Here is a 13,066-nt window from a genome sequence, read left to right on the forward strand (position 1 = left end):
TTGGACTTGGTCCCATTCATTTGCAGGTCCTCCGGTCCAGGAATCCGTCTTCAGTGCTTTGCAGTCAGTTGTCTTTGCAGAATCCCCTATCTCGACTTTACTGTCTTTCTGGGGTAGTAGGATAACTTTACTCCTACTTTTCTGGGTCTTGGGGTGGGGTATCTTGGACACCCTTAGTGTTTTCTTACACTCCCAGTGACCCCTCTACACACTACACTAGGCCTGGGGGCCATTCATGGTTCGCATTCCACTTTTGGAGTATATGGTTTGTGTGGCCCCTAGGCCTATTTTCTCCTATTGCATTCTATTGTGTTCTACAGTGTTTGCACTACTTTTCTAAGTGCTTACTTACCTGATTTTGGTTTGTGTGTATATTTTGTGTATATTACTTACCTCCTAAGGGAGTATATCCTCTGAGATACTTTAGGCATTTGGGGCCAGATGTATGAAAATATTTTGCACTCGCAAACGGTGCGAATCGGTAAATTCGGCCGTTTGCGAGTGCAAAATAGTGGTCTGCAATGCATGAAAGGCATTTGCAGACCACAAAGTAGAAATCGCTAAAATTGCGATTTCTAGCGTTGCAACATGGATTTTGCGAATCGCAATTTGCGATTCGCTAAATCCAGGTCGCAAGGCAATGCTGCAAAAAATCGCTAATTGTGATTTTTCGCAGAATGGGATTTTGCACATGCAAAATACCATGATCTGCAACCAGGTGGTAACCTGGTGCAAAATTTAAAAATGCAGTTAAACTGCATTTTTAAATTGAACATGTAAAGCACACATGCCCTTTTGGCATGTGTGTACCTTACATGTTGCTAAAAATGATTTTGGGGTGCAGCAGAGGTGGCCTTAGGCCCCCAGCACCCTGGCCTTTTGCATTTCCAAAATTGCTATTTCTGGTTCAGAAATCGCAATTTTGGAAATGCAAAAAATTCGCAGCTATGGGCCAACAGGCCCATAGCTGCGAATGTGGCCGGTATCGCAATTTGCGATTCGGTAATAGCATTTGCGATTTTTAAGAAATCGCTATTACCGAATCGCAAATGTGATACATGGCACTTTGCGAGTCGGTAATAGCGATTTCTTAAAAATCGCTATTACCGAATCGCAAAGGGCCGGGATGATACATCTGGCCCTTGGTCACTAAAATAAAGTACCTTTATTTTTAGTAACTCTGAGTATTGTGTTTTCTTATGATATAGTGCTATATGATATAAGTGGTATAGTAGGAGCTTTGCCTGTCTCCTAGTTCAGCCTAAGCTGCTCTGCTATAGCTACCTCTATCAGCCTAAACTGCTAGAACACTACTAATCTACTAATAAGGGATAACTGGACCTGGCACAAGGTGTAAGTACCACAAGGTACCCACTATAAGCCAGGCCAGCCTCCTACATAGGGGCGACCCTGAACCCAGGAGTTCAGATTCCTGCCGAGCTACAAAGAAGAAGGACTGCCTAGCTGAAAAACCCCGCAGAGAAGAATGAAGATGGCAACTGCTTTGGCCCCAGCCCTACCGGCCTGTCTCCAACTTCAGAGAACCTGCACCAGCGAAGCATCCTGCAGGCCCAGCTACCTCTGCGACTCAGAGGACTTCCCTGCAACTCCAAAGGATCAAGAACTCCTGTGGACAGCGACCTGTCCAAACAAAGAGAGAAGAAACCATCTTTAAAGGGACTCTCATCTCACTCCAGAAGCGTGAGTCCCCACCACTCTGCACCAGACGCCCCTGGCCCATGTCCAGAGAAATCAACAACCCAGAGAGGATCCCCAGGCGACTCCGATGACGTGTCCACCATGGGCTAACCTCTCTGCACCCCCATGACGATGCCTGCAGAGGGAATCCCGAGGACCCCCCTGCCCGCGACTGCCCAGGACGAAGATATCCGAAGTCTGAAGAAGCACTGCACCTGCAGCCCCCAGGCCCGTGAGAAACCGACCACCGGTGCAGCAGTGACCAGCAGGTGGCCCTCACCCTTGCCAAGTTGGTGGCTGGCACGAGAAGCCCCTGCAACGTCTGAGTGACCCCCGGGTCCCTCTATTGAAACCTATTGAAAACCCGACTCCCTGTTTGCCCACTGCACCCGGCCGCCCCTGTGCCGCTGAGGGTGTGTTTTGTGTGCCTACTTGGGATCCCCCCCAGTGCTCCACTAAATCTCCCTGGTCTGCCTCCCCGAGAATGTGGGTACTTACCTGCCAGCAGACCGGAACCGGAGCACCCCCTGTCTCCATAGGCGCCCATGTTATTTGGGCTCCTCTTTGACTTCTGTAGCTGACCAGTCCGGTGTTGCTGGTGCTGGGCGTTTGGGGTTGACTTGAACCCCCAAAGGTGGGCTACCTATGCCCCGTAGACTGAACTTGTAAGTGCTTTACTTACCACATTAACCTAACTGTACTTGCCTCCCCCAGGAACTGTTGAATTTAGCACTGTGTCCACTTTTAAAATAGCTTATTGCCATTTTTTAAAACTGTGTACAGTACTGTTTTGGTTCAAAGTCCTAACTATACCTATGCAATGTACCTTACATTTAATGTACTTACCTGCAATTTGAATCTTGTGGTTCTAAAAATAAATAAAGAAAATAATATTTTTCTATATAAAAACCTATTGGCCTGGAGTTAAGTCATTGAGTGTGTGTTCTTATGTATTGTCTGTGTGTTTACAACAAATGCTTAACACTACCCTCTGATAAGCCTGACTGCTCAACCACACTACCACAAATAGAGCATTAGTATTATCTATTATTGCCTTTGTCAAACCTCTTGGGGAACCCCTGGACTCTGTGCACACTATCTCTCATTTTGATATAGTATATACAAAGCCGGCTTCCTACAGGCGCATTCAGGCTACTTAAATGCACTAAGAACGCCATACGTGCATAAAGTTCAAGTGAGTAAGAGCCGGTGTAGATAGACACAGAATCTCCTTTCTCTCTCACACGCCCTTCTCGTCTCCTTTTTAGAGACTTTATGGATCCGACCATTGACAGCACAAAGCACATCCTGAACTACCTCATGCCCATCATCAAGCGAGAGAACCTGCAGCTCCACGACTTTATGGACAGGTAGAGTATTGAGGATCGTTACTTGGTAGAACGGTGTGGGGATCATTCACTGGGTAAAAGAGACACAAGGGATATTTGTCCAAACAAATTGGTCAACTTTTATCTGCCAACCAATGTCTGTAAAAACTTAAACCTGGATGCAAGTGACAGAAAGATATTCTAACCAGAACATAAGTATGAGGAAGAGATTATAGCTGGGACACAAGTGATGCAAGTCTTAGTTGAATGCAAGAGACAGGAAATATTTTAACCTGGAAGCAAACAGTTAAATGACGTCCCAGTGCCTGGATATCCAGATTGTTCAGTTTTGTGTACAAGTTTCCAGAAAGGTATTGGATCTGGATATAATTAACATTATGACTTTCTGACTTGGATTCAAGTCACACAGAGTTTGAAGTCTGGATTCAAGTCACAGGAAGAGATTTGTATCTAGATGGGAGTGCCTGAATGAGATAATAGCCTGGCTGGGAAGAGATTCCTTCCTCACCTTGATTTATGTGATGGGTAGAAAAATCCGACCCCAATACTCGACACAGAACGAGATTCTGATCTAGATACTGTTGACAAGAAGAGATTCTTACTCGGGTAAAAATGTGGACAAGAGGTTTCTTCTTTCATGCAAGTGTTTGCAAGAGATTCACACCTGCATACAAGTAGTTGTAAGGGATTGTTGTCTGGTCACCACTGGTGGGGAAAAAATAATCTAGCTAGAAGTGGTAAAAAATCTATTGTAATATGGATACAAGGACTGTGGAGGGAGATCCCAACCTGGATTCAAGTGGGGTGGGGAGATTTCCATCTGCACACCAGTAACAGGAACACGTTATGTCCTAATGGGGGCTGAGAAGAAGTTTCCTATCTGGATGAAAGCTGTGGTTAGAGAGCTTCACCTGAGCATGTGTGAGGGAAGAAGGCACCTGCGTACAAGCATCAAGAATAGTTTCTGGATGCAAGTGGTGGGTAAGAGTCCCACATATAGACTCGAGGGGATGGGGTGCAGATGGTCATCTTGAAACAACTGGTGGACACAGATCCCAACATATAAACAAGGCATGGGAAGAGATTCTCACCCGGATACAGTGGCGGGAATAGACTTCACATAGATACAAGGAGTGGTGGAAAGCTACCCACCCATGTACACGTCAGGAAGATATCGTCACCCGGACTCTGCTATCAAGAAGAGATTCTCCTCTAAATTATAGTGGTGTTAAGATTCCCTACATGAGTTTTGTGGAAGAAATGTTTGTGGACACTAGTGGCATGAAAGAGATTCTCACCTGGGCGTGGGTGCAAAGACTGATATTGCTTTGTTTCTGGAGAACAGTGACCATGAAGAGATTTTTATCTGGGTGTTAGGTACTATACTTCTGGGAAGGATACATTTGTAGTAGACAGATGTTGTGTTGTATAGGTCTGTACAGGGTCACTGCCACTCAGAAGGGTATCGTGGTGCTGACAAGTGTGAAATTAAAAGCCCAGATCAATTCCGAACCTGAGACAAGTCTTATTCAAATACGTTTGCCTTTAGTAATTTTCTAAACTTTAAAATTGAAAGCTGAACAAAGAAGTCTGTTGGGAATGTATCTTTGGAATTGATCTTGCAAATAGGAAGGACCCGCATTGGTTCTTGCATAATTACAATACCACACATAAAGTTTGAATATAATTACTTTTTCTACAGGTAGCCAATGAAGTTAGTGTCTTTAGTGGGTGACATGAGCGCCATCCAAGCCCAGAGACCATGCGTCTAGCCACAGTCTGCATAAATTGCAGCAGCAGTCGGTTTTTGTGGAGCACCAACATAAATACTGTTCCAGTGATCCAGTCTTGAATTATTCAATGCTTGAAAGATTAGTGTCCAGCATTCTACCAGAAGAAGAGTTTTTTTTTTCTTCCAGTATTTCTTTAAAAAAAAAACATATGGATAGTTTAATCCTCTCATTGAATTGAAAGCTGATATTTCTGTCTGTGCTTTTCGAAACTGGTGGTGTGGCCAGGACAGAAGCCCTCCAGTGATCAGATCAGGTGGAGTTTGAGTGTTCTAATATTAACACCTCCCTGTTGTCTGTGATTACTTTCTTGAGTGCTACAGTCGATCCATTTAGCCATGACCGACGGACAGGTTTGAAAGATGCCTGATTAGGGTGCAATGGGCCGTCTAGCAGATAACTATATCAACCGCCTACTTGACAAAGAGGCAGCCGCAGGAGCAGATATGTTGGGCCAAAGGATGCTACAGATATGTTAAACAGCGTTAGACAGTGTAGGACTCGAGGAGGAACTCTGGGGAAGTCCAGGGTTAACAGTGCAGTGGAGAAAACAAGCCAAGATGTTGAGACGGTGATGTCTCTCTGCAGACTCTGCAATAGGAATGGACTTATCTCTGGGCATTAACGAACATCCACAGCGGAATGGGTCATTCTGGAGGAGGAGGAGGTCATTTTTGTCGTAGGGCTGTCAAGCTGCAGAGTTTAGATGGAAGGATATGGAATATTCAGATGGTATCTTTGTTTACACCGTGTTGCTGCTTGTTCATTCCACGGTTCTTCTAAAAGAGTGCTTTGTGTTTAGTGAAGTGTTTACTTGTTTGGTGGTTCTTCTTTCCTCTGACATTCTGCAGGTTCTTCATCTCTTGACCTGAAGTTTGTCAGGCTGGATTGAATGGGTGGCCTGCGTATGACATGAGATGTATGGTGTCCAGCCGCAGATGACTACCACCCCCTTCCGGCTGCCCAGTGTAGCTGCAGGACATTGATTTGGCAGCCTTACTGCAGGCCTACAGCCAAAGAGAGCCATTGAAAGTGCTTGGTAGTAATTCCTCCCTATCCCCCTGTTTTGCCTTTCTATCCTCGGAGACACCTGCATGACCTCCTCTGCCAGTGGCCTGCTGCATGTTCGTGGTAGGCCGTGGGGCAACCTCAAGGAATCCCGAGTTCCACAGAGCCAGACAAAGGCCCCTATTAACTCTGAATCTAGGAGGTAGGAGTAATTCAACTTCTGTTAGGCCTGAAGAATCAGTGGGTGTTCCTTGGGCAGAGGCAGTGCATGAATTTAAGAATTGAAGCCCCTTGGGTTACCCTTGTCCCTGTCTGTGAAATTCATGAAAAGTGTGCAGCCCCATTTTGGAACACAAAAAGTCTAAGAGATTTCCATGGGCCTGTTGGGCCAGGCTGCCAACCAGAGGTCCTTAATGCATCACTACAGAGCAGAAAAGTCATCAGTAGTACATTAATTGTACTGCTGTGTTAATGCTTGGCAGCACCCCACAGAGCCCAGCCACCTCCTAATTCAGGAGAAAGTATTATGGATAGCATGATGAAGTGGGCTCTGGCACAGGGCAAATTTTTGTGTTGCTTTCCCGTGTCTCTGGCACGGTAGACTACATGTAGAGAGGTGTTGATGCTTTGTTTGTGCTTCCAGGTCAGAGGTGGGAACCATCTTCGCCCTGAGCTGGCTCATTACCTGGTATGGCCATGTGTTGAACAACTTTCACCACATCCTCCGTCTCTACGACTTCTTCCTCGCCTCGCATCCACTCATGTCGGCCTACTTTGCTGCTGTGGTAAGAGTTTCCAAGTTTTAGGGGTGTGTGAAGTGGAAAGAAAGTTTACTAAAAAGCAGCTTTTTTGTGAGTAGAAAACATGTTACAAAATATACATATAGAGTAAAAAAATAAGTTTAAAAGGATTTTAAGTATGTGACGTGTACATTTGAACAGTCTTAAGTTGCTGGACTGGAAAATCATACAACAAATGTAGGAAATCCATCTCGTTGATGAAGGGCAGATGATTGTGGTAGGCATAAGCCACCCATTAATCCTAAGGTAAGTGACGCTTCCTGTAAGTGTAGAAGGACCTTGTACTCTCTCCCCCTTCATGTAGTTCTGTGAGTGGTCTCAGGTTCTCCGTTCCCATGGAAATCCAGCAGGGCGGCGATGTGCATGGAGGCTTACGTAAGTGAGGTGTGGTGGATTTCTATCCTTATTTTAAGGAAAAAAAGCAGTTTTATGTTTTTTCAGGAAGGTTCCATTACAGCACTTGAGTCAGTTGGTTTACTTCCCAAGTTGTTGTCGTCACAAAACAGAATCTTAGGGCCAGATGTACAAAAAATTCAATTTTGCATTTCTCAAATAGCGACTTCATGAAATCGCTATTTAAGAAATGCAAAAGTAGGGATCGCTCTTAGGAAATCGGTATTAAGAAATCCCATTGCGTTTTAGTCAGTGGGCCAGTTTTGCATTTCCTAAATAGTGATTTCTTATTAAGAAATTGCTATTTAGGAAATGCAAAACCAGGGATGGCAAAGGACAAAAGGCCCCACTTGGTGCACCCCAAAAATAGGGGGGCACCTGTAGAGCACACCTATGCCTAAGGGGCATGTGTGTGCTTTATTGCAATTAAAAAAAGCACCTTGGGTGCTTTTTTAAATTGCACCTTGGTATCACCAACTTCAAGTCGGTGGTAATTGCATCTCCTAAATGCCCAATTCGCATTTAGGAAATGCTTTCTACATCAGAATAGGAATCGCCAATAGGAAATTCTTATTCGTGATTTCCCATTCTGGGAATCGCAAATTGCGATTCCTACAGGGTAGTAATTGCAATTTGCGATTTCTTAAAGGCGTTTGTACATAAGAAAAGGCCGCTTCACATTTCTTAAAGGCCCGAAATACCAATTCAGACTGTTAAGAAATGCAAAAGAGCTTTGTACATCAGGCCCCTAGTCATTAAAAACCAAAATAGTTCAAGTTCCTGTTGTAGTGGGGGGGGATCATCCTGGGCGATGCCTAAGATCCATCACCGGCTCCAGTAGAGCTTGGCCACTGTGCCACGTGCTCTGGCTAGAAGACAGTGTCCCCTCGTGGGTTACTGCCTCGCCCGGGGCTTGAGTGCTGTCTAGACCTCCTCAGGATGTAGCAGCGTGAGCATGAATAGCAAAATTTTACAGCATGTAAATAAAACACTTACAGCTAACTACTGCATTTTTGGGGACCTGTGCGTGATTTATTGTCATTAAGTTTAGCACCGTTTTGGTAGTAAAGTAGGCATGGATGCCTCCCTATTGGCTCCTGGGATGTGCCAGATAGACACTCATTGGTTAGATACTCACGAAGGAGAGAGGGGACAGGCCAGTTAACCCCCAGCTCTCTGCTGAAGATGCACAAGTATTTTTTTTGTTACATTATTTACTGATGAAAATAGCTGAGGGGACTGTAAATGAACAAAGACATTCACAGAAACAGCAACAAGGGAGGGGGAAAGGATTGTCAGTGAAATGAATCAATTTCTGCATGGATACCAGATGACTCCGTCACGGGGAGCGCCACATTCCATTCCATTTTACGCTCTGTCCCACGAGTGCTGCTTCCCCACTCAAGACCCTGAACACCTATAAAGTGTTCCTTCCTCTTCCCAAATTGTTATGTTATGTCATGTTATGCAGATTTTTAGAATGCACTACTAGAATACAGGAGGGTGGCCCAGAGCAGGGGTGAGTTTAGGCACGCCTGCGGCCTGATGGGGCTACTCAAAAAGCCGGATCTTCAGCTTCTTGCAGAATTCATGAACTGAGGAGGAGGCTCTTATGTGTAGCAGCAGATCCTTCCATGATTTAGGACTGATGGAGGAGAAGGCTCGCGCACCGGAGATGGTTTTCCGTATGTAAGATTTGTGCAAGCAGGAGTCTGGACGAGCAGAGGTGTCTGGAAGGTTTGTGAAAGCAGATGCGATTGTTGAGGTATGCCGGGCCCTGGAAAGCGCGAGTGAGGGGTTTGAATTGTGCTTGTTTGTGAATGGGGAGCCAGTGGAGCTCCTTCGGGTGTGGTGTGATGTGAGTGCGGCATGGGAGGGTGAGTGGTCTGGCTGGCGAGTTCTAAATGTTTACCTAGCAGCTTTAAAAAAATAAAAAATGCAGAATGCGCAGCTGCATATTTGTTGTTGGGCTGCTCCTTTCACTAAACACACTTAAATGTACATTTGAATTATTTTTTTATTTTTTTAATTACTGTTGTAAGACTAGTGGTCACTATCTGGAAATAAAACAGCAGCGGTGCCATGACTCATGTACTCATAAATGTCATTGCACCCTTTTTTAGCCGATGCTGCACAACATCCGCCAACAGCATTGGAATAGCCAATAGGTATGCATTAGCAGCAAAAAGGTGAGACACGCTGGCTTTGCCAATGTTTGTTAAGGTTGAACTGTACTCAATTTCTTAAGTTGATGTAAATTGGAGCTACAAATTCCAGAATACATTTCTTTGTAAAAATTAAATGCCAGGAAGAGAAAATAATGTCCCTTATGGCAAGGAGTCATTTGGTAACTTTAAGGTTTTAGCAAGCACATGGGGAAGGTGGTTTAATTTTAAAAAATTGGGCAGCTCAGCAACCAAAGTCGCTTTGGAGGGAGAGCATCCCAGAGCCCTCTCTACTAATATATGCCACTGCTGCTCTCTCCCCTGGCGCTGAGGCACAAACAGGCTGCCTGGAATACATATGTTTTTAGTAATATCCTTAGCTGAATATGATTGTCAGTAGCGTTAAGGGAGCGTGGAGGAGAGTTCCAAAGTTTTACTGCTAACAAGCAAAATTAGTATACACCAGTATGTGTGTGTGTTTTTATTTTTTTTTAAAAGAAAGTACAATCGCATTAGTGCAAAGGTCCTGAGTGCAACTGTGTGTGTGTGTGTGTGTGTGTGTGTGTGTGTGTGTGTGTGGTATCTAGCACAGGTTTTGTACTCGAAGTGTAGCTCCTCAGACTGACGATTTGGAAGTTTCTTACACATTTTCCAAATAATCCTCACGGTTTGGTAGTGACCTCTTTTTTATATGACTTTGAGCTGCTCAGTAGGATCCTACAGGGGTCTCCTTTGGCCACCAGTATTGTAAATTGTGAACAATCCTCTACTCAAGACTCTTTTAAATCTCAAATGGCCACATCTCGATTATGCGAATGGCACAACTCGCCCAGGTTAGGGATGGGACACGGACTCACTCTGGTTATTGTGGTGGTAACTTGGATAATCCTCTTTCTGCACTTAACCAGTCACTTAATTAGGGCGCAGATGCTCCTGCACCCCGCATCCCTGCACCTCGTCTTAACATTTTTGCTGCTGTGAGCCTTAGTGTGCGGGCGTTAAACTCTGCATCCCCTATTCAAGTATGTGGTGTAAGGAGGCTCAGTTGTATCACAATTGTATCCATCACTGATCGGCCTCTTCCGCTGTGTGTATGGCCACACTATAAACGTACACATTGCCAACCAAGATCAACTAAAACTAGTTTCTTACTTGACTATCCAGAAGGTGCCTGGCCCCTAACAAGAGTTATGACGTGCTATACAAATATAAAAAAGAATGCAGTGGGGGTCCCTCCTTGCAAGACTCTGGAGCCCAGATCTAGTGGCAGAGTATCCTGATGGGAAACTGGGAGATTCCCTGGTCCTGCTCTGTCTTGGAAGTCCAGTAGGGAGGGTACAGAGTGCGGCAACTGGACATTAAACGATCTTCAGCTTTTGCATCCTAATGATCCTGTTTTTCTGGGTTCTGTTGTTAAGCAATATCGCTAGAAAGGAGAAATGTTAGTGCATGGAAGTTACCCTGAATGATGGGAGTGATATTAAGCTGTGGAACATGATAATATGCGGGAGAAGTATAGGAGTACGGGAGTGAGATCAGTAGCTGGAAGAAGTATAAGAGGGTGGGGGTGAGATCAGTAGCTGGGAGATGTATAAGAGGGTGGAGTGAGATCAGTAGTGCAGAGAAGCGTAAGAGGCTGGGGGTGAGATCAGTAGCTGGGAGAAGTGTAAGAGGGTGGGGTGGAGATTAGTTGCTGGGAGAAATATAAGAGGGTGAGTGGTAAGGTCAGTAGCTGGAAGACGTATGAGATGGTGGGTGAGCGATCAGTAGCTGGGAGAAACATAGGAGGTTGGAGGTGAGATCAGTAGCTGGGAGAAGTGTAAGAGGGTGGGGTGAGATCAGTAGCTGGGAGAAACATAGGAGGGTGGGGGTGAGATCAGTAGCTGGGAGAAGCGTAGGAGGGTGGGAGTGAGATCGGCTGAGAGAAGTAGAAGAGGGTGGGGGTAAAATCAGTAGCTGGGAGAAGTATAAATAGGTGGGGGTGAGATCAGTAGCTGGGAGAAGCGTAGGAGGGTGGAAGTGAGATCAGTAGCTATAAGAAGCGTAGGAGGGTGGGAGTAGGAACATTAGCAGGGAGAAGTGTAAGGGTGGTGGTGAGATCAGTAGCTGGGAGAAGTGTAGGAGGGTGGGAGTGAGATCAGTAGCAGGGGAAAGTATAAAAGGTGGGGGTGAGATCAGTAGCTGGGAGAAGTGTAAGAGGGTGGTGGTGAGATCAGTAGCTGGGAGAAGTGTAAGAGGGTGGGAGTGAGATCAGTAGCTGGGAGAAGCGTAGGAGTGTGGGAGTGAGATCAGTAGCTGGGAGAAGCGTAGGAGGGTGGGAGTGAGATCAGTAGCTGGGAGGAGTATAAAAGGTGGGGGTGAGATCAGTAGCTGGGAGAAGTGTAAGAGGGTGGTGGTGAGATCAGTAGCTGGGAGAAGTGTAAGAGGGTGGGAGTGAGATCAGTAGCTGGGAGAAGCGTAGGAGTGTGGGAGTGAGATCAGTAGCTGGGAGAAGCGTAGGAGGGTGTGAGTGAGATCAGTAGCTGGGAGAAGCGTAGGAGTGTGGGAGTGAGATCAGTAGCTGGGAGAAGCGTAGGAGGGTGGGAGTGAGATCAGTAGCTGGGAGAAGCGTAGGAGGGTGGGAGTGAGATCAGTAGCTGGGAGAAGCGTAGGAGGGTGGGAGTGAGATCAGTAGCTGGGAGGAGTATAAAAGGTGGGGGTGAGATCAGTAGCTGGGAGAAGCGTAGGTGGGTGGGGTGAGATTAGTTGCTGGGAGAAATATAAGGAGGGAGAAGCTTAGGAGGGTGTAAGTGTGATCAGTAGCTGGGAGAAGCATAACAGGGTGGGGGTGAGATCAGTAGCTGGGAGAAGTATAACTGGGTGGGAGTGAGATCAGTAGCTGGAAGAAGCGTGGGGGGTGGGAGTTAGATCAGTAGGTGGGAGAAGTGTAGGAGGGTGGGAGTGGGATCAGTAACTGGGAGAAGTGTAAGAGGGCAAGGTGAAGATCAGTAGATGGGAGAAGTGGAAAAGGGTGAGCATTGGGACCAGTAGATGGGAGAAGTATAATAGAGGGGTGCTGAAATCAGTATGTGTTAGACATTTTAGAGGGTGTTACTCCATAATATTGACCTTTAAGTAGCATTCTGGTAAAATTCCATATCTAGAATATAGGCTAACACAATATTGAGACATCTATATTGGTCAGTATAGATGGAATATTTGTAGCTTCAATCTGCCTACCTCAGTAATATTCTGAATGCAATATTACTGTAGGAGGGGTGTTTGTCACTCAGTATTATGGCACACACGTGGAGTGAGTGGCACCCAGCCGGTATGGGAGAAGAGGTTTAGAGGGTGGAGGTGTGGTTAGATTTTGGGAGACGGGCTAGGGGGTGGAGAGAGATCAGAGGAAGGGAGTGGACTTCTTAATACATGGAAATGTTGTTATTGAGAGGTGATCACAGGTAAAAGAGTGGGAGAAAGCAAGAGTGTGGGAGCAGGCTAGGTGAAAGCCTGCAGCAGTGCGCGTGGTTTAGAGGCGCAGAGAAGTATTGAACGCAGTCACACCCATCAGTAATGGACAATGTGTTGCTGAAGGAAACCCTATTCCTGATCAAAGCATTTTCAAACACCCTCCACCACTGAAAAGAGACCAGAACTGTTCCATCATGGGCCACTCTACACGTCCACACTTTCTAACCACGTAAAGCCGACCCCTAGTGCCTTCAGTTAGGTGCCAACATACTGGAACCATCTCTGGCTTGATGGTGCTATCCCTGGCATAATGGCGATAATTCTAGGAACTTTAGTGCCAACTTCTAATATAAAGCTGGCCATGGCATAAAAGTGGTAAGTCTTGGCATATTTGGGACATCCAAAACGTG

General features: G+C 45.8%; 1 protein-coding gene across 1 annotated transcript in view; it reads left to right on the plus strand.

Moving 5' to 3' along the window:
- Positions 1–13,066, plus strand: part of LOC138283001 (TBC1 domain family member 20-like) — a 62,619-nt gene that overhangs the window by 38,465 nt on the left and 11,088 nt on the right. Inside the window, exons 5-6 of the mRNA XM_069221104.1 lie at positions 2,967–3,068; positions 6,489–6,630. Of these exons, the coding sequence (XP_069077205.1) occupies positions 2,967–3,068; positions 6,489–6,630 (244 nt within the window). The remainder of the gene's footprint in view (positions 1–2,966; positions 3,069–6,488; positions 6,631–13,066) is intronic.

Source organism: Pleurodeles waltl, chromosome 2_2 (assembly GCF_031143425.1).
Source record: "Pleurodeles waltl isolate 20211129_DDA chromosome 2_2, aPleWal1.hap1.20221129, whole genome shotgun sequence".
In the NCBI taxonomy this organism is placed as follows: domain Eukaryota; kingdom Metazoa; phylum Chordata; class Amphibia; order Caudata; family Salamandridae; genus Pleurodeles; species Pleurodeles waltl.